Here is a 23,407-nt window from a genome sequence, read left to right as displayed (position 1 = left end):
AGCTCTGCGCAGTAGGACGGTTTGCACTACGACCTCGCCTTCTCGCTAAAAGCAGCAGCCGTACCTCCTTCAACCCGTTGTTTATGGTCTCTACAACAAGTGACACCAATCCAACATAGCCAGAAAATCACTGCATTTATATAAAGAGCGAGGGAATATCCCAGTCGTCTCTTCAATAGAAGACTCAATTAAGTCTTCTATTTTACCATTTTGCAAGAATAATAAAGCTAGGTTTAAGCAGCAAAAGCAAACTCTTGGCAGATTCCTTGAGCCAGAGGAAATTAACGCAGCTTTTCAGCGGACCGGAAGAAGAAACAGCATCCAATCGGGGCTCGTTTCTCAATGGCCAATCAAACTTCGCCTTCCTTGGTGGTGCTGGAGAAAACGGACCTGGAAGTCTTTGTTTCCGGTGTGTGGCTGCTATCACCTGGAGGGGATTGGACCCCTGAGGCTCTATTTTTTTTTTTTTTTAATCTGAGGGCTAAGGGACGGGCAGTTCCGGCCTTTTCCAGTCTTGGCTAGAGTTGCTTGTACTTTGTTCTTAGCCACTGCTCATGTAATGCACTCCCTTAACCAGGAAATTAAAGCGTTCTCCCGGAATAATCTCAGGAAGCAATGCACCAGGGTGACAACGCTAACTGGAAAGAAAATTATAGAAACATGGAAAGATGCCAGAATTCATGTCGTGGAAGAAGTAGAGCCGAGCAGTGGGGGTAGTTGTGGTTATGTGCAGGACCTTAGCTTGGACCTGCATGTTGGTGTTATTAAGCCATGGTTGCTCCTGGGTGAGTACATCGATTTGGCACTAACTCATTGATTCCTTTTAGCCATATTTCTCGTTTTTTCCCGAATATGTATTCTGTTCTATCAGCTATCCTGCTGAAAAGCTGAAATGTTTCCTTTTTTAGATTTGGAACTTCCATTATCTGGCCCACAATATATCCATAAGAAGCATAGATTCCAGTAGCACATGGCACCTGGTATTTGGATTTTAGAACAACTTTCATCCTTTTTTTTTTTTTTTTTTTTACTTCTCCGGAGGATAGCATGTTAATGTTGTATTTTCTTGGATTATAAATGGATATAGCCTTAAAAATCATCCAATTAGAAAGAATGCTTTTATTAGGTAAAACTGTAAGTAGCTTACTACTTAAGGTTAAGGTTATAGAAAAGTTAGTACTTGAAATAGCCAAGTGCTTGTTTGCCTCCTCTGCTGTTACAAATCATGGAATGCATGCCTCTTATAGCCACATCTAAGTGCCTGTTTTTGGAGTGTTAAGGAGAAATTGTGTTTTCATTTTATAGCTATGAATTTGATAGTTTTATGATTTCTTGTATTAGGGAGAATATTGTTTCCCTATATAAAGCGTAGTCCGCAAATAGTAAATGAAGAAGAGTATGAAAAGTAACAAACTTGTTAGCTTGGCAAGAATATGGTATGGCATTCTTTAAAAAAAATTAGTATGTTCAAGTAGATTTGAATTATTTTACATTTGTGAATAGAGAAATTAAGACTTGGAAAGATTAATGATTTGCCAATATTTATGCAGCCAAGCCATTCTTGAGTAGAAAGAACACGGAACTGGGAGTCAGAAATAGCCAGGTCCTGTTGTGAAGTACACATAGCATCTCCTTTTTAAAAAACTCTCTGAAGTAGGGATTATCAACTCCATTTCACAGATGGGAACTGGATTTAACAATAGTCAAGTAATTTGCCCAAGGTAATAGTAAATAACAGAGCTGGGCATCAAGGTCAAGTCTGATCCACTCCCGCTCTGCATTATCATTTAGGCTGCTTCAGGGAGTCCAGGTTTTCAGTCCTGCTCTACCTTACTAGATGAACTAGCATAAGTCATTTGTTCTCTCTGGTCCTCCAAGAAACCATCTGTAAAACTAAAGTAAAGGTATCTATTTCTCTCATAGGGTTATCCTGAGGTTGTGAAAATTTTTGAAACAAATTAATTGCAGTTACATATGAGTTGTTATTGTATTATGTATTACATGTATTGCTACATGAGCTGTCTTTCACTTCAAATAAATATCTCCAACTAGTTCCTGAAGCCCAGTGCAAAATCAAGGGACCATTTAGCTAGTCTGAAAGGTTGACCCAGGACTTGCACACCATTTCTAGGAAAGAAAATATGCTCAGGCACATTTTTCACTTATTTGGCTTCCTTGTAGTAATAATGGTTTAAAATTCTATGGTAGAATTTTATTTTTTTTTAAAAGATTTTATTTATTTATTTGAGAGAGAATGAAAGAGAGAGAGCACATGAGAGGGGGGAGGGTCAGAGGGAGAAGCAGACTCCCTGCTGAGCAGGGAGCCCGATGTGGGACTCGATCCCAGGACTCCAGGATCATGACCTGAGCGGAAGGCAGTCGCTTAACCGACTGAGCCACCCAGGCGCCCTCTATGGTAGAATTTTAAAATATCATTTCACTCTCATGAACTTTGCTTGTGATTTTTTTTTTTATCTAGACTTATCCAAAGTGAGCTGTTCAAGGTAGTATTCTCAGATTGGCATTGGAACCCTTCCCAGAATCCTGGGAGAGTTCTGGGAGAGACTTCTGAAACTAGACCTTATATGGTCTCCTCTCTGGACCAGGAAATGGGATATTTTTATCAGGTACAACCTCCTTTCCTGTGAGAGGTAGATGGACCTTTTTCTGCCTAGTTACAAGTGCCTTATTTCCGAGGGACCCATGGATGATTACATCTTAAGTTCTTCCACATGAATGATGCAGGGGTTCTTTCTGACCAGACTGAGTTTCTCTCTGGAGATGGGGGGATTGTTCCTAGGTTGCTTCAAAGAGCTTTCTTCATCTCTTCAAAGCAACACAACTCCCACCTAGCACTATTAAAATTAGTATTTGTTTTTGGTAGGGAATAAAGAAAATGAAGCTGTAAAACTGTAATCTTTTTCGGTTAGCTCATACATTCAAACCAGCTTCTGCATTTCAAAAATCTTACGTAGGCCGTTGAACTATCTAACAGGTTGATAAAAAGATCTTAGCATTTTTGTCCTAGGCTTTGAAAATTACATTTTTACAGCAAAATCACTAGGACTTTTCTTAAAACCAACTTTGTAAAAGTAGAAAATTCCATTTCTCTTGGGTAGTTGAAAGGTACATGTGTTATTTATATATATATAAACTTTTTTAATATATATGTAAACTTTATATATATATGTATATATATTTTGTTAAGAAGTCCCAAATGGTGACATTTGAGGTCTTCTCTTCAATTCTGAGTGAAAATCTTGGGATCTTTTACAGGGATATGGAGATGGGAGGTGATAATACATTAAATTTGTGTAGCTCTTTATTTTGTGCAGTTCTTCCACAAATATTGTTACCTCATCGTCATAGTAATTTATGCTCCTGTTTTTATTTATTTATGAATGTTCACTCCTACCAATTTTCTCAAATAAAACATTTCTCTTTCAAATATCATTTATTTCCCATTTCAGTAATGCTTTTGGTTTTTGTGATGATGAAAATAGTGATTTATAAATTAAGACATACTACATCAGAATTTATACAATAATTAGTATTTGCATAAAAAGAATCTTTTAAACAGGATTCTGGAGATCTTATGTAGCTATTTTTTATGATACATATATTATGATGGCAAAATACTGAAAATACCTCATCTTTATATTTCTATAATAATCCTTGTGGCTTGTAAGTATTGATGTAAAAATAACTGTAAATTGTTATTCTTAGCCCTCTTTGTTTAACTGTTTCCCTATTCATCAACTTTTTAATCATTTTCAAAACTATTCATACAGTAAAGTTGACTTGGTATTTAGTTCTATGAGTTTTAACACAACTATGATTCATGTAGCCACTGTTAAAATTATAAAATTCTTAAAACTGATATTTGTTTTTAAATCTCAATTAAGATAGTTTATAAAAGGATAACATTCTACTTTTTCAAAATAAAAGTTTAAATAATACATTGTTGGGGTGCCTGGGTGGCTCAGTCAGTTAAGGTCAGCCTTCCGCTCAGGACCAATCACAGAACCAAGTCCCACATAGGGCTCCCTGCTCTGTGGGGAGCCTGGTTCTCCCTTTCCCTCTGCTGTTCCCCCTGCTTGTGCTTGTGCATGCGTGCTGTCTCTCTCTCTTGTCAAATAAATAAATAAAATCTTTAAAAAAAAAAAAAGAAATCATTTTTAAAAATAACACATTGTCATGATATACAATATACAGTGTTACTTTTAGTAATGTGTCTTTCCAATAAACGTTTAACACAGGACTGTAACACAAAGCAGCCACTTAAAATTGGAGAAAAGCTGATGATTATATCTAGAATTTAGAGAGAATTAACTTGAACTGTAATACTACCAAGTATTAAATGAAACATACAAGCCAATTACCTGAAATCCATTTATGCTGACTAAAATTATTTCCCCACCTATTAACACTCATAATTTTCTTATTTGAAAAGGCAGAGCATACAAGTTAACATTTTATTTGGTCTCAAGGATACTAAATTTATTTCAATAGAGTTCATATTCTGGAAGTGACTTTCAAAATGTACCAGCCAATTCTGAAATATAATCAACCTGTTGTGTTTGGTGTGTGTGTGTGTTTAATGGAAATGATCGAAGTATCCGGCCTTGATAAATATAATAATGGCAATCTAGGGTTAAAAGAAAGAATTTCATTCATGCATGTTTCTTTTCTTTTCTTTTCTTTTCTTTTTTTTGCTATTTTAAGACCTAAGCAGAGTAGAATTAATTATTATTTATTTAAAAAATGATTTGCATTTAATTTATTTGAAGCCATTTCCCCCCTGGAGATGGTTAGAACTTCCTGCAGAAAACTGAGAAATTACTTTTTAATTATGAAGTATTTCAAAGGTATAGATGATTACAGACAATAATATGACAGACATCTACATATCCACCATCCAGCTTTTAACAGATAATAATATTTTGATAGGCTAACTTTTAGGAATAAAGTTAAATGTAGGCTCAGTAAGGAATCTGTAAGTTTCAGATTACTAGGCGAATATTGACCAACCAGTGTACTTGCTGGCTTTTCAGCTACCTAAAATCATGTAATAGAAGCTGGCAGATCCCCTAGATAGGTGAGGTAAGAAAAACATCGTGCATGGAAATGGATCCTAATTTAGGAAAGTAAAATACTTGAGATCTTTAAATAATAAATGCCCTATTTTTTCAATTGTTTAACTCACTTTATTTTAAATGGTTATCTCCTGTTTGGACTTGCATATTAGCTAGAGTCATTTTCCAAGTTTGGTAGATCTGGAGAGCCAACTTTGACAGGAAGAAACGGTAAAAGGGGATAGCCCTGTTGGTACACGGAATGGGGATAGAATTCATAGACCAACAGTGTTTGCTCTAAGCTATTGGGTATTCCCAAACCAAATGGTACTGAGTTATTTTGTGGGTGGTTTTTTTAATACCCTTATTTAAGTTACAAAAAAAAATAGATATTTATTGTAAAAAATACAAATGAACATTAAAAAAAAAAGCTACCTGTAATCCCACTGTAAACATTTTGTTCTATACACTTCCTGTCCATTTTTAGGCATATACATATTTTTGTTTTTATAAAAATGGACGATGGTATTTTGTAACCTAATGGTATCATTGCCTAATATATTGAGAATATATTTCCCTGCCGTAAATATTCTTCTGCATTCTCATTGTTTTGTTTAAGTAAACTCTACCCCCAATGTGGGGCTCAAAGCCATGACTCTGAGATCGAGTCACATCCTCTACCCACTGAGCCAGCCAGGTACCTCTGCGTTCTCATTTTAATGGGTGTATATATTTCACTACATAAATGTATCATTTTATTTAACCCAACCCCTATGGTTAGGCTTTTGGTTGTTTTTATTTGTTTTGGTTTTTTTGTATTATAAACAGTACTACAGTGAACATCCTGATAGCTAATCTTTGCAACACCCAGGAGTTTTAAGACAAATTGCTGGAAGTGGGATTTCAGAGGACAAGATATATACACAAGATGATTTTTTTTTTTAAAGATTTTATTTATTTGAGAGCGAGAACACAAGAGAGAAAGAGCATGAGCTGGGGGTGGGGGACAAAGGGAGAGGGAGAGGGAGAAGCAGATTCCCTACTGAGCAGGGAGCCTGATGATGTGGGGTTCTATCCTAGGACCCCAGGATCATGACCTGAGCTGAAGGCAGACACTTAACCAACTGAGCCATATGGGCCCCCCACAAGATGAACATTTTTTAATGAATATTTCTAAATTGTCTTTTAGAAGGTTGGATTGAGGTCCTTCCAAGTTGTATTTTTTAAATAAACAAATAACTAATAGAATTGCTACAAAAATTAGATTAAAACATTAGGATGATTACTTTTATGTTCAAGGTGATATGATTTATTTCTTATAGGGTCACAAGATGCTGCTCACGATCTGGATACTCTGAAAAAGTACAAGGTAAAAAAATGCTTCAGGTCTGGTACCATGTATAGGAAGTATTTCAATTGTTACATTTATTTAGAAACTATTAGTCCATTTCAGAGTTTGTTCAGTTTTTTTAGATTTATTTATTTATTTTTAGAGAGACAGAGCACAGGGAGGGGCAGAGGAGAGGGGGAGAGAAACTTTAGCAGACTCCTCACTGAGCTGGGATCCTGATGTGGGGCTTGATCTCAAGACTCAGATCATGACCTGAGCTGAAACCAAAGAGTCCGACACGTAATCAACTGCACCACCCGGAGGCCCCCATTTCAGAGTTTAATTGGTAACATTTTTGGCTCTTGTTTTAATAAAGTTGCAAAAATTATTGTACCTAATTAAAATATGTGGCTTTGTAATCCATCTTTCCAATTTTATTTTATTTTATTTATTTATTTTTTAAAATATTTTATTTATCCATTTGAGAGAGAGAATGAGATAGAGGGAGCATGAGAGGGGGGAGGGTCAGAGGGAGAAGCAGACTCCCCGCTCAGCAGGGAGCCCGATGCGGGACTCGATTCTGGGACTCCAGGATCATGACATGAGCCGAAGGCAGTCGCTCAACCAACTGAGCCACCCAGGCACCCTGTTTCCCTTCATGTATCCTTATGAACCTGACTTTGAAGCATCTTTTCTTGCCTCTGCTTATGTAGTTCCTTTGTGTGGGAAAGACTTTCCTCTTCTTTTCTTGTCCAAGACCTACCCATGCCTGAGTCCCAACTCACATACTACTTCCCCAATGCCATCTTCTTCCACCCTCAACTGGTGTGATTTATTCTTTATTTCAGTGTTTACTAAAAAAATTTCAGCCATCTGTTTTGTCAAGCAGTACTTCAGCATCATGGAATTGCTATGGTTTGTGGAATGCAAGAGGGTTTTATTCACATGAAGCTTATGATCTGAGGGGCAGAGAGGGGAGAAAGACAAATAAGCAGCTTCAGTACAGTGTATTATGTGCTTTGATGGGCAAATGCAGGTGCTATTGGAGAGCATATGAATGAGATGATGCCCTTGACGCATGTGTGTTTGGGTTGGGTTGGGGATTATAAGGTCAGGGAAATCTTCCTGGAGGAAATGATACTGAAGTTTGCTCGGAATGGGATGGGGAGGGAGCAGACAGAAAAGTGTTCACATAGGAGAAATGGTTTGTGTGGAGGCCCAGAAGAGAAAGGCCAGTGCTTTCAGAGACAGAAAAAAAAAAAGGTCAGTAACCCAGGACTTAGAGAGTGAGAAAGAAGGATACCAAGAAGCAAGGCCAGAGATGTAAGCAAGAGTAAAACCACAAAAGTCCATGTAAGCCAGAATAAAAGCTTTTGGACTTTATCCAGAAGTCTTTGAAAGTCTTTACCCAGGGGAGTAACAGGATCAAATTTGCAGTTTGAAAGGTTGCTTGTCGGAGGCAATGTGGAAAATAAAATGGAGTGTTGCATAAACTAGCATGGGGAGACTAGTTAGGAGGCAGTTGCAGTCACTGTTAAAACTGCCTGACAGTAAGAGATAATGGCCTGGAATTGCATAAGGTTAAGAGAATTACTGTATTTCCTAATAGGATCCGTCTTAGATTAATATTTTAACATAAGTAGCACAAGTTTCAAAGTCTTGCTTACACTAATAAGTTAATATTTCTTAAGGAAAAAATGAAAAATAGAAAAACTGATAAATTCGTTCATTGGCAAGTGTTTCATTATCTGTTCCCTCTTAGGATACACCAATTCAAATTCGCTTTCATCCTGGTGATGTGAATCAAGCAGCTGTTTAAAAGATCCCTCTGTCTCTGTACATGTGACACTGTTAGATGCCTAATAGAACAAAGGTAAACTGAGCAGCTGAATAGAGGGTTTATTGAAAAATTTAGTGATTTGCCAAAACTAGATTATTGATTTAAATGCATGGCACATTTCAAAGGGATATAATTTTTTTTAAACTTTTTAAAATTTTTATTAAAAAGTGAAAACAGTACTAAAAAAAAGTTGACGTGAAGTGATACACACATACAGAGGGATGCTGTCACTGTTCCGGGTGTTCTCACAAAAGTCACCTCCAGTCTTCTTTGTTGTCAGTACTCTTGTGTTCATCCTTTCCCTTCATCTGCGGGAGATCCTGTGTCCCATTCTTTCCACTGAGCCTTGCAGCTTTCAGGACCCTCGTGTGTGTGTCTCACCTGGCCAGCCCGGAAATACAACCTAAAAGCAGTTCGCTTGGTGCTCCCGGCCTCAGAACAGCTTGCAGGATTCCGATTACAGGACTTTCAGTCTATTCTTCACCACAGAACACACCTGCCTCTAGGAGTCAGTGCATCAAGTTGGGGAAAATGGGCACCTTCTGCCTTCCTAGTGTGCCCACCTTGGCCTCTCTGTCCCTTGGTCTCCTGCCTCCCACACATACTTGTCCTTACCCCCCCACCTGGATGGCACAGTCTTTCTTTCTTTTTTCTTCCTTTTTTTTTTTTTTTAAGATTTTTATTTATTTATTGAGAGAGAGAATGGTAGAGAGAGAGCATAAGAGGGAAGAAGGTCAGAGGGAGAAGCAGACTCCCTGCCGAGCAGGGAGCCCAATGCGGGACTCGATCCAGTGACTCTAGGATCATGACCTGAGCCGAAGTCAGTTGCTCAACCAACTGAGCCACCCAGGCACCCTTTTTTTTTTTTAAAGATTTTATTTATTTATTTGATAGATAGCGAGAACAGGAACACAAGCAGGGGGTGTGGGAGAGGGAGGAGCAGGCTTCCTGCCGAGCAGGGAGCCCGATGTGGGACTCGATCCCAGGACTCTGGGATCATGACCTGAGCCGAAGGCAGACGCTTAACGACTGAGCCACCCAGGCGCCCTGGCACAGTCTTTCTCATTCTTCATCATACTGATCAGGTCAAACAAGTGTCTCAAGCTTCCTGTGAGAGCATGTGAAATGCTTTCTTTCTAAGGTGACTCTTGCCACTATTTGATCTTAAGGACCATGTGATACTTTCATTCAAGTTGTCAACTCTCCTTATAAGAGGTCCTGTTACTTTTCCCCAGGGCAGAATATATTAGGCCTGCTTTTTGAGGCAGATGCTACTCATTTGATGGTGTCATCTGCAAATGCTTAGGTTTCAACTTCCATCGGAGGGACAGATATTCTTATTATTAAATAAATTGACGTCAGAAGTACAAATTTCTTGTCAAAGGAAGTCTGAAAGAGTAGATAGTGTAACTAAAAGAACAACTGGTACCTAAAGCACAAGAAGGTTGTTGAAATAACAATAGACTAGAATTTGTAGTGCATGGGGTCTCAAGCCAATTCAACCTTAAAAGCTCTGTCCCTGGCTCTCCTTCTCCCTCCTCCACCCCCTCTGAGGGCCAGAAGGCCAGAAGGCTTGCATCCGCAAGCCAGGCATCAAGCCCTCACCAGGAACCAGGTCAGCCAGCATCACGATCTCGGATTCCCAGCCTCCGGAACTATGAGAGATAAATGTTTGTTGTTTAAGCCACGTAGTCTATGATATTTCGTTTTAGCTCCCTAAGACACCCAAAGCCCTACAGTTACTACCAGGTTAGAACCAGGTTAGAAATGACAAAAACGTCTGAAGAAATTGCCCCCTGGGCAGCCTACTAAATGCCAACAGTCCCAGATCTTGGGTGCTGCTACTCTGAGGGCAGAATTAGAAATTAATTTATGTCAGTGCCAGCCCTACTCCCAAAAACGTAGCAAATGACCTAGATGGTCTAATCAGAGGATGGGCACTCCAAAGGCCACCTTATGCAATAGTATCTCCCTGGCCTGGGAGCCAGAAAGCTGGGCACTTGCCAAGCCACCATTCACAAGTCCATTCTTCTGGAATCAGCACTACTCTCTTCTGGAGGCTCTCTTTCAAACTGCCAGTTTCACTGAGCTGGGAGGCAGAAGCTCATTGCTCCAAGCTGGTCCACCAGATGCAGCTGCCAAGCAAGAGAGAGCCCCAGAGGCCTGGAAAAAGAAAGGGTGGGGACTGGCGGGAGGGAACTGGGGGGAGGGAGGGAGGCAGATGAGGGGCCACCACTGCCTTTTCCCTGCGCTGGCATGATTCCACCATAGAGAATTCTGCTCCTGTCTTGAGTCGGGGTGCTCAAGCTATTATTTATAGCTTACAGCCTCCCAAATCAGGCAGCACTACATGCATGGGAAGGTAACCAGAAGAAGCAGGGAGCACATCATGGTGGGGACATTGCTACAGCAGATGGTGGCCATGGGAGCTTTGATGGCAGCTTGTTCAGAGGAGATTCTCTTCTGCTTTAATAGCATCTGATTCCAAGCGAGGCTGAGCCTCCAGATCTGCTGACACTGCTGCTCCTGGATCCAAGTCGGTCAATGGCTCGGCATCTGGACCCCTCAGCCTTCGGGCAGGCTGCACTGAGCTCAGGCAGAAAACAGAATTTCCTCTTCCTGCCTCATTAAAGGAACCATCCGAGTTCACTTCTCCAACAGGAGCAATTTGGGCTGAATTGAGTCTTGAGCAGTGATGAGCCAAGGCATCAAATTCCATGAGCCTTCCTATGTCTCAGTAAGAAATGCACTGGAGTTAGAAAGAAATCGCTGCAACTGTCCTCCCTCCATGGGGCGTATGCAACTCCATCTGCTGCATCACGTGCTGAGAGCTACGGATGACAGTCATTTCTAAGAAACCACAAAAATAAATTTCTTTCTAGGCCATACTTTGCATTTTTACCTCCATTGAGCATATCACTGGGCACCAGGCAGAGAATACTATGGGTAACAAAATCTCATTGGCTTTAGATAGATCTACATTTGGGAAGTGGGCCATTCTGGAGGTTTCCTCTGGAATGTCCAGATGATGGAGGTGCCACATCTCTCTTAATCCCCTCCTTTGTTTCTCCTGTGTGGACTCCGCTTTCCTTTCAGCTTCTTCAGCTCCATTCTCGGGCATGAGATTTGTTGTTCCAGCATGGACTCACTCTCCAGCCGTAGAACTGTCACCGGTAGTTGCTTTTCTGGGTGAATAGGCAAACTTATTGGTTGAGAGACCTCAGGGTAGGAGGAAATGAGCTGCGGTGGCCACGGGAGAACTTGGGTGCGCTCAAGGAGTGACTTGGTGGCGCGTTCCCCTGAGGGTGGAGGCCAGCCTGCTGGGCGAGTAGGGAGGCTGAAGTAACCGCTTCGCCTCCCGGGCCCTTTCAGACTTTGCTGAATCTCACCGCAAAACAAGGAGGTTTTGCAGATCTAATGTAATTTGGAAAAACCAACTTTCAGTCCCTGCATGTTTCTCCTCCCAAAGGTCCAGGTGCACCTGCTCTCTCATGCACCCCGGTCATTCCAGGCCATCCTCTGTCTCAGGGCCATAAAGTGCTATAATTAATAGAAATTCTCTTGTGGAGGACCATTTCAGAACTTTCAGTAGGAATTTCATTTTAATGTTTAGGTACAATAATAGTAGTTGCTTTATTAATAAGGTATCCAAGTGCCTGGTGTGTGCCCTATAAAGCCCTATGGAAGATAGAAAACTGACTGACATAAAATGTTCCAAGGTACTTACTGCTGCATTGTTCATAATAGCAAATCATTGAAAACAGCTCACGTGTTCATCGATAGGGAACTGTTTAAACAACAGTACACTCACACCATAGAATACTGTATAGCTATACAAAAGAACACCAAGAAAAGGGTCTGTAAATATATGAAAAAAATCTCCAGGACATATTTAAGTGAGAGGGGAACCCAAGGTGTTGTCTTTGTGTAAGAAAGGGAATAAATTATTTGCCTAAAGATGTTCTAAAAGTGCGCGATGATGTAAGGGGTTGTTCGTGCCCTCTGTATGAAGTTGGGGAGCGGCTGAGTTGGCCTTTTCTGCCCTCCCCCCGCCTTCAGCTTTGAGCACTTAATAGAAAGTGCAGCTCTGGCTGCACCGCGCTTGGTCAGAGCTCCTGGCTCCTGCTAAGGTAGTGCCTTAGCATGATCATCCACCAGGACCTCAGCCATAGTCAGTAGGACAGACAGAGGGTAACATTGATGACTCACTCTTTGGTGGAAATGCGTCCTTCGAAGGCCCGGGGGGCGAAGGTCCCGAGAGTACGGTAATCACTGGTTTTGATACTGTCATGAACCATCAGTTGCAGGAAACCAGCTTCACAAAAGAAGCCTACAAGGAGTACATCAAAGATTACATGAAATCAATCAAAGGCAAACTTGAAGAACAGAGGCCAGAAAGAGTAAAACCTTTTATGACAGGGGCTGCAGAGCAAATCAGTCACATCCTTGCTAATTTGAAAAACTACCAGTTCTTTATTGGTGAAAACATGAATCCACATGGTGCGGTTGCTCTGCTGGACTCCCGTGAGGATGGTGTGAACCCATATATGATTTTCTTTAAGGACGGTTTAGAAATGGAGAAATGTTAACGAATTCGGCCATGACTTTGGATGCATCAGCTGTTGCCATTAAAGGGCTGCTCCTCTTCACCCACATGACACCAGGACTTAGACAGATGGGACTGATGGCCTCTTGAGCTCTTCATTTGATTTGACCCTGATTTATTTGGAGCAGGGGCATTGTTTTTAAGAAAAAGAAAAACCTGTCATATAGGTTGTCTAAAAATAAAATGCGGGCACCTGGGTGGCTCAGTTGTTTAAGCAACTGCCTTCGGCTCAGGTCATGATCCTGGAGTCCCAGGATCGAGTCCCGCATCGGGCTCCCTGCTCAGCAGGGAGTCTGCTTCTCTCTCTGACCCTCCCCCCTCTCATGCTCTCTCTCTCTCTCTCTCTCTCATTCTCTGTCTCAAACAAATAAAATCTTAAAAAAAAAAATAAAATGCATTTAAACTCATTTGAGAGAATGCCTCTTAGTTTAACACACATTTAAATCCATCCTGTGTAGTGTCCTGGAGAAGCTAGAGCCTGGTAGTAGACTACTGCTAGAAAGCATAAGACTGCCTGCAGATAACTTCTACAGTAAAAAACTACTTCTGGGACTGGAATATAAAAAACAAGAATCAAAAAAGTCTTCATTCTGAGTTCAAGTAAAGGGAAAGACCATGCTCATAGCTGGGCCAACGTTGGAAGTGGATTCCTTACACATTTCATCACCCACAAACAGAAGTAGTTAACTCTGGAGGAAATTACCAAAAGAATAAAAGACTAATAACAGTTAAAAAAAAAAAAAAGATGTTCTAAAGAATATACAGGAAACCAACAAAGGTGGTTACCATTATTGTGGGAGATAATGGAATAGATAGGGACATGGTAAGAGCAAGATTTCTTAATGTTTCTATTTTGTAATGTTCTGATTTTTGAACCAGTTTCTTTTTTTTTTAAGATTTTTATTTATTTAACAGAGACACAGTGAGACAGGGAACACAAGCAGGGGGAGTGGGAGAGGGAGAAACAGACTTCCCACTGAGCAGGGAGCCCAATGTGGGGCTCAAACCCAGGACCCTGGGACCCGGGACCATGACCTGAGCCGAAGGCAGATGCTTAACGACTGAGCCTCCCAAGTGCCCCTGAACCAGTTTCAAAATATAAAAGTTTATTAAAATTGGAAATAATAATGCCTAAATGTGAGGATAAAGTGACATAACTTATATGCCTAGCACATACCAAGTTCTCAATAAGGGGCTATTATTATCCGTATTACAAAGGGCTTCCCAAGGGCAATCATTGTTAGGACCTCTGTAACTACATTTTGGAAGTATGCCTAATTACTAGAAAGGGTTTTAGACTGGATGTCACCACCACCTGTGACTCAGTACAATTCTTTTTAATCAGGACCAATCAATACCCATATAAACTGCATTTCCCAACAGCTAAACTCCCCAGGCACTGGTAATCCACAATATTTGTAAAGCACTTTTACCTTTCAACAGGTTTTCCCAAGATTCTGGTTTTCTCCATAATCCTGTGAAGATCTATAGATCTATACATCTATATATGAAAGACCTCATTTCTGTTCTTTTGGGAATGTAGAATACAGTTGTAAAGACAAGGCGAACACATCAATAACGTAAAACATTGGAAGATGTTATATTATTAAGGGCAGAATCGTAATATAACATTGGAAGATGTTCTATAATTAAGGGCAGAATCATAATATAATCCTGGTCAGAAGTACACTGACAGTGAGTGACTTGACATAGATAAGACTTTACTGGGGAAAACAGGACATTTCAGACTTTATCTTCTAAAAATGTTCTTACCTTTCTAGTTTCTCCCATCTCCTCTCTAAGTCTTTCATGAGTAGACAGTTGAGGTGTTTTCTGTTGTCTTTCTTCCACAAGGCAGTTAGGTTAGTAAATGGCCTATGTCTCTGTCTTCATAAGGCCTAATTCCTGGAGTGTCTTAATCAATGTTCTTTGGGTTGGGAAGCACAGAAACCTGAGCAAGGAATGAGAATGTGTATAATGATTTAGGGGGAGCTCTGGAATCTGAGAGCAGAGAGTAGCTGTACTGGAGAAGAGAATGCCATCCAAGATGGTGCTTCTCTCCCACTGGCATCATGGCCCCTCTCTGCATATCTACTCTATTCTTATTTGGGAGCAGAAATTTTCAGCTTCTTTGAGCGCCTAATAGAAAGTGGCTGTCTTAAAGCTCTCCAGTTTGTGGATCATTCTAGCTGTCTTGTATACCTATTTTTTAAGGTTTCTTTTATTATTTATTTATTTATTTATTTTTAAAGATTTTATTTATTTATTTGAGAGAGAGAATGAGATAGAGCATGAGAGGGGGGAGGGTCAGAGGGAGAAGCAGACTCCCCACTGAGCAGGGAGCCCGATGTGGGACTCGATCCTGGGACTCCAGGATCATGACCTGAGCCTAAAGGCAGTCGCTTAACCAGCTGAGCCACCCAGGCGCCCATAAAATTTAAAAAAAAAATTTTTTTTTAAGATTTTATTTATTCATCAGAGAGAGACACAGTGAGAGAGGGAACACAAGCAGGGGGAGTGGGAGAGGGAGAAGCAGACTCCCTGCCGAGCAGGGAGCCCGATGTAAGGCTCCATCCCAGGACCCTGGGATCATGACCTGAGCTGAAGGCAGACACTTAACGACTGAGCCACCCAGTTGCCCCTTATTTTTAAAATTTCTAAAGATTATTTGATCAGTTTTGTTTAAGTCAGGTGTCTGCCTGAATCCAGTCAGCTGTACTAGGGGAGGAGTAGGGCACTGTCAGAGCAATATCTAGGACTAGTAGGGGCAAGAGAGGCAGAGCTGGACAGATAGTCTAAAATATATGTGAAATACATGAAAATACAGAGATCAGGCAAAACCTAACACCCATGTTAAGAGAGAATAAGTACAGTGAGGCATGTCGTAACAAGAAACAGTGCCTTGGGCGCCTGGGTGGCTCAGATGGTTAAGCATCTGCCTTCGGCTCAGGTCATGATCCCAGGGTCCTGGGATCGAGTCCCACATCAGTCTCCCTGCTCGGAAGGGGGCCTGCTTCTTCCTCTCCCTCTGCTGCTCCCCCTGCTTGTGCTCTTTCGCTCTCTCTGTTAAATAAATAAATAAAATATTAAAAAAAAAAGAAACAGTGCCTTATTTTTCTGATCCATTTTGCTTTTGAATTCTTTTAATTGACTTTCCACATGCTTGGTAGACTGTAGGAAAGGAACTCAAATGCACAGATGTAGTAGAAGGTTGCTTTTGTGTACCATTTGAAAGAAAATCTTTCATGACCATCCTTTCAACCAGACTAATTCATTGGAATCTCTGGGTTTGAGGCTCTGTGGCATTGACATTTTTAAAAAACTCACTGAGTGATTCTGATGGGCAGGCATACTTAAGAACCATCATATTTATGATGAATATGAAGGAAAATTGGGAAATAATTATTGAAAGGGAAGTTTCTATTATCGATCTACTTCCCTTATTCGAGTTTATTATATGGATATTCATTGATTTTTCTAACAAATATTTTAAGTAATTTCTGTGCTCAGGTCACTGCTCACTCACACTGCTTACTTGGAATAGTGAATAAACCAAACATGGTCCCTACCATCATGGAGTTTCTAGTACCATGAGGGAGACAAATAATCTCAAAGTGGTAAGAGCTATAATTAGGGCAAGTAGAGGGTGCTATGGGAATGTATAGAAATTAGCACTTCTGGTGAGGGATGGGCAGTCAGAGAAGGCTTCCTGCAAGTATTATTCAAGTGAGTTATGCTTAAATTGTTTATTCTTGTTACAAATCTCAACATCCCATTCTCTTTTTAATTAGCCTAATATTAATTCATTAGAGAATTTTTAAAAAATTATCTTTTTTTTTCTCTTTAAGGTGACTCATATTCTCAATGTTGCATATGGAGTTGAAAATGCTTTCCTCAGTGACTTTATATATAAGAGCATTTCTATATTGGATCTGCCTGAAACCAATATCCTGTCTTATTTTCCAGAATGTTTTGAATTTATTAAACAAGCAAAAATGAAGGTAAGTTTCATTTTGATCCACAGTTCTTCAAAGGCAGAAATTTAAAAATACAAGTCCATTATCCAGTCTATTCTTTTTGTGATGAATACAGAGAACCACTATGAAATTTCCCCTCTACCAATCGTTCATGAACTCCTACAACTTTTTAGTTCTCCAGTTTTTCTTCTCAATGAGATACATACTTTTTTTTTTTTTAAGTAATCTCTGTGCCCAATGAGGGGCTCAAACTCATGACCCTGAGATCAAAAGTTGCATGCTCTATTGACTGAGCCAGCCAGGCGCCCCTCAATGTGATACTTACTTTTAACATTAATTTCTCATCTTCCTATGGCTTCCTGAGAAATATTAGGAGATAAAAATTTCCACTTAACTGAATTTTCCTGTGTTTATATGTACTTAGATTTCCTTTGATGGTTTATAACCACCTGCCCTCTAACCAATATGCAAGATAATTAGGTGGAGTATGGGATAGATACTGCTGTAGTCCTTTTAATGTATTTATGAAGATTAATTTGCATTTTTGTGGATGTGCTAGGGATAGTGAATTTATGCATTTTTTAATAATAGAAAGTTATAGGGTGCTCTAAGGACTAAACGTGTATTGCTTTACTGAGATTGTATGAAAAAGCTGATCAGAAGCTGTCCATCGGTTCTCTTACTTTATAAGACCAACAGATAACATCCTTCTTCAACTTTGGTAATAGATCCAAGTCATCGCTGGGCTTCTCGGTTGGCTGTTACCAGTAATTATACCTTGAAATGACACCATTTTTAGTTAGCATATAATTCTTAGAAAATTTGTGTGAGATAAATAGATGGGAGTGTAGAAGTACTTACAGAGAAAAGTTAACTCTCCTGGGGCACCTAACAATTAATGACACTCAAGATTAGAATCCAGTTTAGTTGAATTCTGGCTAATGATTTCCCTTCTACCTTTTCTCCTTCCCTTTTTTCTTCCTTTTATTTAGTAGAATTTATTGAATGCCATACGTGCCCAGCACTGTTCTAGGTGCTTTCCTTTAGATTATCTGGAAAATATAGAACTCTTCAACTCTACCATTCAGCTTTATTTAATAGCAGATATTTAGATAAAAGAAGAGGAAGAGGGTTTCTAATTGAAGGCCTAGTATTGGCCAGTATTTTCTTTTATGAAAAATTTTATGAGATCTGGATTATAACATTCCAGTGTGCCAGTTGATAGTGTTAAAAATAAACATGATCATGTTTCTGTATTAGCTGCTTCTCTAAGGAGATGTGAGATATGCCTTAAATGGTAAAAGAAAAATATAGGCATCATCCATATGCATATTCATATTCGAAGATATGTACATGTTGCAAGCAAAAAGTAGAAAGGGTAATAATTGATTAAAAGTTTCCTTGGCTTGGGTTTCCTAAAAAACAGAACCTGAGACAAAGATTAAGAGCTGGTGCCTCATTTGGGAGATGGAATCCATGGGCAGTGAGAGTGGGAGAAAGGGAAGTGACTCAGGAAAGGATGGGAAGCCACGTGAGTTGATGCGTTTCCCTTGCTAAGCAGAATTGCACAATGAGCTGACAGTGGAATAGTTGGGTGCTTAGCAGGTGTACCTGCTCTGCCACTTAAGGCATCTCCCGGCAGGGAGCACAAAGAAACTCCACCACCTCTGTACAGACTTGGGAAGGGAGGGAAGAGAGAACTCATCTGCCTGGCTCGCTGTCAGCTCCTGTTTTAGTGGTCAAAATTTACCCCCCAGGGAGGTAACTAATCCCACAATTCCAGGTTATACACTCTGTCCTTCAGCAGCTGCCTTGAAGCCAAACTCAGTGGCCTGTGGACTTTGCATCCACGTTTAGAAGCAGCAGGGGAATCCAGAACTCAGGGTGTACTTGTTTATGCAGAGACCATCACACGGGAAGAGCCAGGTCTTCTCAGTAGGCCAGCAAAACTCATCAGGCCTAAGGGGGACAATGGGCCAAGAAGTGGAGGCTGAGGTGGAGAAGCTTAGGGCCCATGTAGTGATGGCACCAAGGGAATCTGAGGAGGTACCTACAAGGTTTCTGCTACTAGATGTATTAGAATTCCATAATCTGTTCTCATTTCTCAAGCATTATGTTTTATACTGCAGTCCTAACCTCAGCCAATATTTCCTTGCCCTGAAAACTCTTTACTGTTCAAATTAATACATACTTAGTTGTAGCAATAGAATTCTTGAATTTTCTTCATTTTTTTCTAGAAGAGATCTTTTCATAACTTTCTGTGTTATATATGCAGGTTTTATTAAATGTGATTACTCAGTGAATTGAGTGTCTCAAAACTACATTTCTAGGCCCTACACTTTGTTGTTTTATCTTTTCACATACAGCTGCCAAAAGGAATCTCTTCTATTTTCCCATGTCTTTTCTCATTTTCCTCTGTACTTGTAAAACCCTGTTGTTTGGTTTCTCTGCCTTTTCTCTATGTCTGCCTCATGCATTATTTGTTAGATTTATGCCTTAAGGGACAGAAATACACACAAGAGGAAAGTGGTAGAGTAACCTCTGTAGCCTTAAGAGTTCTTTTATGAAAATTTACTTGACTCCCTTTTTTTATGGACAAAAGGTTTTGCTAATATGAAAAGGTGTATTTGATAGTCCATATTTACTTTATTACTCATTTTATTAGATGTGATTTTAAAAACATGATGTAGGTAAACTATGTCATTGTAGAAAAATTGGAAAATACAAATAAGTAAAAATTTACCCTCCTCACACCATTTAGACGTAATTACTGGTAACATTTTCATATATAGTTTTTTATATATCAAACGACTCATTTAAAAAAGACCTAAACGTGGCTCAGTTAATCTGTCAAGAAATATTAATCACTTATTCTGAGAGGATATGAGGGATACATACATACTGCTGCCCTCAAGGAGCTTGCAGTCTAGTTGAAAAGTTATTCACAACAGCGTGAGAACAAAGAATGCTTGATAAATTGGAAATACTATAACATGATTTCTATCTGCCCATAGCAAAACGGTGATTCAAATTTTTAAGAGAACACTTTCTTCTTGGGAATGGAGAACAAAATTAATTTATTTGCTTGGCAAACATTCATGGAATATCTACTGTGTGCCTAAAATAGCGCCAAGGATGCAGCATACAAAGATGGCTAAGAAACCCCCTGGACCCCATCTCACTCAGAGAGAGACAGGCTTCTTAGAGCAGAAGCCAGTGTTAGCTGGACCAAGAAGCGGAGCAAAGGCCTTCCGGGTGGAGGACAGCAGTTAGTGCGGAAAATGTTTCTTTATAAATTTTTAAATCATTACTATTTTGAGTCCTGGAAAGGGGATATAAAGCGAATAACTTTTTTTTTTTTTTAAGATTTTATTCATTCATTTGACAGAGAGAGCACAAGCATGGGGAGCTGCAGCCGAGGGAGAAGCGGGCTCCTTGCTGAGCAGAGAGCCTGAGAGGAGAAGCGGGCTCCTTGCTGAGCAGAGAGCCTGACGTGGGACTCGATCCCAGGACCCTAGGATCATGACCTGAGCCGAAGGCAGACGCTTAACGGACTGAGCCAGGCGCCCAAGCCAATAACTTTTCTGAGAATACTTTCTCTCCTTTTTATTTTAAGATTTATTTACTTATTTTAGAGAGAGAGCGAGGTGGGGAGGGGTAGAGGGAGAGTAAGAGAGAATCTCAAGCAGACTCCCCGCTGAGCACAGAGTCCAGGCTGGGGCTCGATCTCACGACCGTGAGATCATGACCTGAGCAGAAACCGAGTCAGACACTTAACCCACTGAGCCACCCAGGAGCCCCTCTGGGAATACTTTCAAGGACTATATGATACCCAAAGAATAATAAAAGATAAGTCAATTCAAAGGCTATAGAAAGCAACAGAAAGGTAGCTGTTACATAAGGGTATAAGAAAGAAGAAAATAATAACATTATTAAACATGAGCTGACACTGGATGCATAGTATATAAGACTGAAAATAAAGTTAGTTTCATTTTCAAAGACATATTTTGAGTCAAAACAGAGATGAGTAGTATGTAGTCAGGAAATATTAAAAATGACATTGAATGATATCTCTTATTTAGCTTACAATTCTGGGTTTCTTTTGAACATCTGATTTGTTTTGAGATGAAAGAAGTTCCTTACTAGTTTTCATCATTTACTGTAATATGATTTTTAAATGCCTCTAATCTCATAAAAATGAGCTATTACACAAAGTGAGAAAAGTTGCATGTATGCATAGTGAGTATTGGTGTTAGCCCATCCTATACAGAATCAGTTAAAATTTGGAAATAGTCATATATATAAGGAAACAATTGAAATTGTCTTTTTTGATAATGAGGATTTTCAAAATATTAACTAATTTTATTGTGAATCATTTGGTTTTCTTGAAATGAGAAGCATTTGCAAATTTATTGCAATAGATTAGGAAAGGAATTTTGCAACAGATTTATAATTGTGAGAGAACTGCCTTGCAAAAGTGGAATAATCCAATGAGTCCTAAGTATGGTATTGTTAATCTATGCTTTGGGTAGAGAGTTTTCAGTTTAGTTTTTATTTTGTCCCCCTTCCCCTGTTCCCATCTTTCTTTTGTGTTGTACCAAAAGAAGAATCGGGAAATGAAGTAATTAACCAGAATGTGTAATTTTGTAGGGTTCACTTCATTTCATCTAGATCATTAACTTTTTAAAAGCCTGAGATAAGCCAACCTATATCAGTGCTGTTCCGTCAACTCCATCATTTCATTATTAATGCAGTATTACCCCCATCAGCATTGGTCTTGCACTGTGTCCCTCTTCACTTGTAAAGTATCATTTGCAAGTTAACCCAAACATTTTTCATTTATTGACCTGATCTAAGGTATCTAATTGCCTTTTCTACTTCACATTGTCATGAGCTGTTAGTGTCATCTTTTTACTACCTCATAAATGTAACTGTTTTTTAAGTTACTTCCTTCCAGAATGAAGTATATACAAGGGTAGAAAATTTTTTCCTTGCTGGCCATTTTACACATAGATTACCAAGCCAGTTGACACTAGTTTCTTTACAGGAACACTGCGTGTACCTATGATGTCTCGGTCTTTCTGGTCCGTGTTATGATTGTCATTTTATTTGTTTCCACATATATTACCTGTGATTTTTCTCTTATTTATGGATGTGTATCTCCTAAGTTTACTAGGCTTTTATATGTACTTTACTATATTACTTCAGTTTAATAAAAGATACTTTTCCAGAATTCTAAATACATTATCAAGGCATTTCAATCCCTGGAGGGTAGGAACAGAAGTTGGTTGATTGATTAATTGATTTTTTTTTTTCCATTCATTGCTTACAAGGAATTGTATTTTGGTAATTGAATACATTGAATCAAACAAATTGATAAAAGGAATGTTTTTATAATTTCAGGTAGTATAAGAATGTACAAGTGATTTAATAACCTTTTGAAGTGAATAATGGAGATTTTTGATTGATTTTATTGCAGGATGGAGTGGTTCTTGTTCATTGTAATGCAGGAGTTTCCAGGGCTGCTGCAGTTCTAGTAGGTTTCCTGATGAATTCTGAAGAAATCTCATTTACCAGTGCTTTCTCTTTGGTGAAAAATGCAAGGCCTTCCATATGTCCAAATGCTGGCTTCATGGAGCAGCTTCGTACATACCAAGAGGGCAAAGAAAGCAATAAGTGTGACAACATACAGGAATTAGAAAGGGGTGACAGCTCATGAGTTACATTCCAGCAGATAAAGGACAACTGTAATTTCTGAATTGGCCCCTACAGCCACCCGTCCCCTTTTTTGAAGAGCAGACTACTAAAAACTTCCTTTTGTCTTGTGTTTTTCAAGTGGAAATGGAGGTTAATTGATTGTCTTGAGCTAGTGTATAAACACATTTTTAAATTGTATCATTTTCTCTTTGGTATTATAATGTGTGATTGAATGCTTCTTTAATTTGCTAAGAGAAGGTAATGTATTACCAATAATTGATTTCTGTAGAAGAAAAAGATTTAATTCAAAATCTTTATTAGAGCATGAAAGGATTTTTTCTATTCCAGCAACCATTTCCATGAAGGAAAAAACTTGAAGTGCTACTTGACTTACTATTTCAGAGGGAGGTAAATTTCTTTGTAAAGAATTTGAGATTAAAAACTAATACCTTAAACCTCCCAAAGAGATAACCCAAATCTGAAGGTTGACACAATATAGGCATACCTCATTTTATTGCACTTCACTTTTTGTGCTTTGCAGATGTTATGTGTTTTACAAATCAAACTTGGCATTCCTGCATCGAGGAAGTCTATTGGCACCATTTTTTTCCAATAGCGTTTGCTCACTTCGTGTCTCTGTGTCACATTTTGGTAATTCTCACAGTCTTTCAAACTTGTTCATTATAATTGTATTTGTTATGGTGGTCTGTGATCAGTGATCTTTGATGTTACTATTGTAATTGTTTTGGGGTGCCACGAATCAGACCCATATAATACAGTGAACTTAATTGATAAATACTGCATGTGTTGTGACTGTTCTACCAGTTGGCCCTTCCCCCATCTTCCCCTCCCCTTGGACCTCCCTTCTCCCTGAGACACAAC

The 23,407-nt window shown here is 39.3% G+C and overlaps 2 protein-coding genes across 2 annotated transcripts; both read left to right on the top strand.

The window, feature by feature from the left end:
* The first annotated feature begins 421 nt into the window (after nucleotides 1-421).
* DUSP19 (dual specificity phosphatase 19) lies at nucleotides 422-22,573 on the top strand. Its single transcript, XM_028121339.2, has 4 exons — nucleotides 422-785; nucleotides 6,398-6,444; nucleotides 16,700-16,852; nucleotides 22,308-22,573. Exons 1-4 carry the CDS (start codon nucleotides 560-562, stop codon nucleotides 22,545-22,547), a joined length of 666 nt encoding a protein of 221 aa, XP_027977140.1. The 5' UTR covers nucleotides 422-559; the 3' UTR covers nucleotides 22,548-22,573.
* On the top strand, nucleotides 11,481-12,975 carry LOC114224870 (translationally-controlled tumor protein-like). The gene is made up of 2 exons (XM_028124144.2): nucleotides 11,481-11,573; nucleotides 12,418-12,975. The coding sequence occupies exons 1-2, from the start codon at nucleotides 11,481-11,483 to the stop codon at nucleotides 12,832-12,834; spliced, it is 510 nt and encodes a 169-aa protein (XP_027979945.1). The 3' UTR covers nucleotides 12,835-12,975.
* Nucleotides 22,574-23,407: the final 834 nt, after the last annotated feature.

This window comes from Eumetopias jubatus, unplaced genomic scaffold, assembly GCF_037043125.1.
Source record: "Eumetopias jubatus isolate StellerSeaLion01/CBP00866 unplaced genomic scaffold, mEumJub1_p1.0 scaffold_3, whole genome shotgun sequence".
NCBI lineage: Eukaryota > Metazoa > Chordata > Mammalia > Carnivora > Otariidae > Eumetopias > Eumetopias jubatus.
The sequence above is the reverse complement of the archived record's forward strand: the minus strand, read 5'-3'. Positions and strand labels throughout refer to the sequence as shown.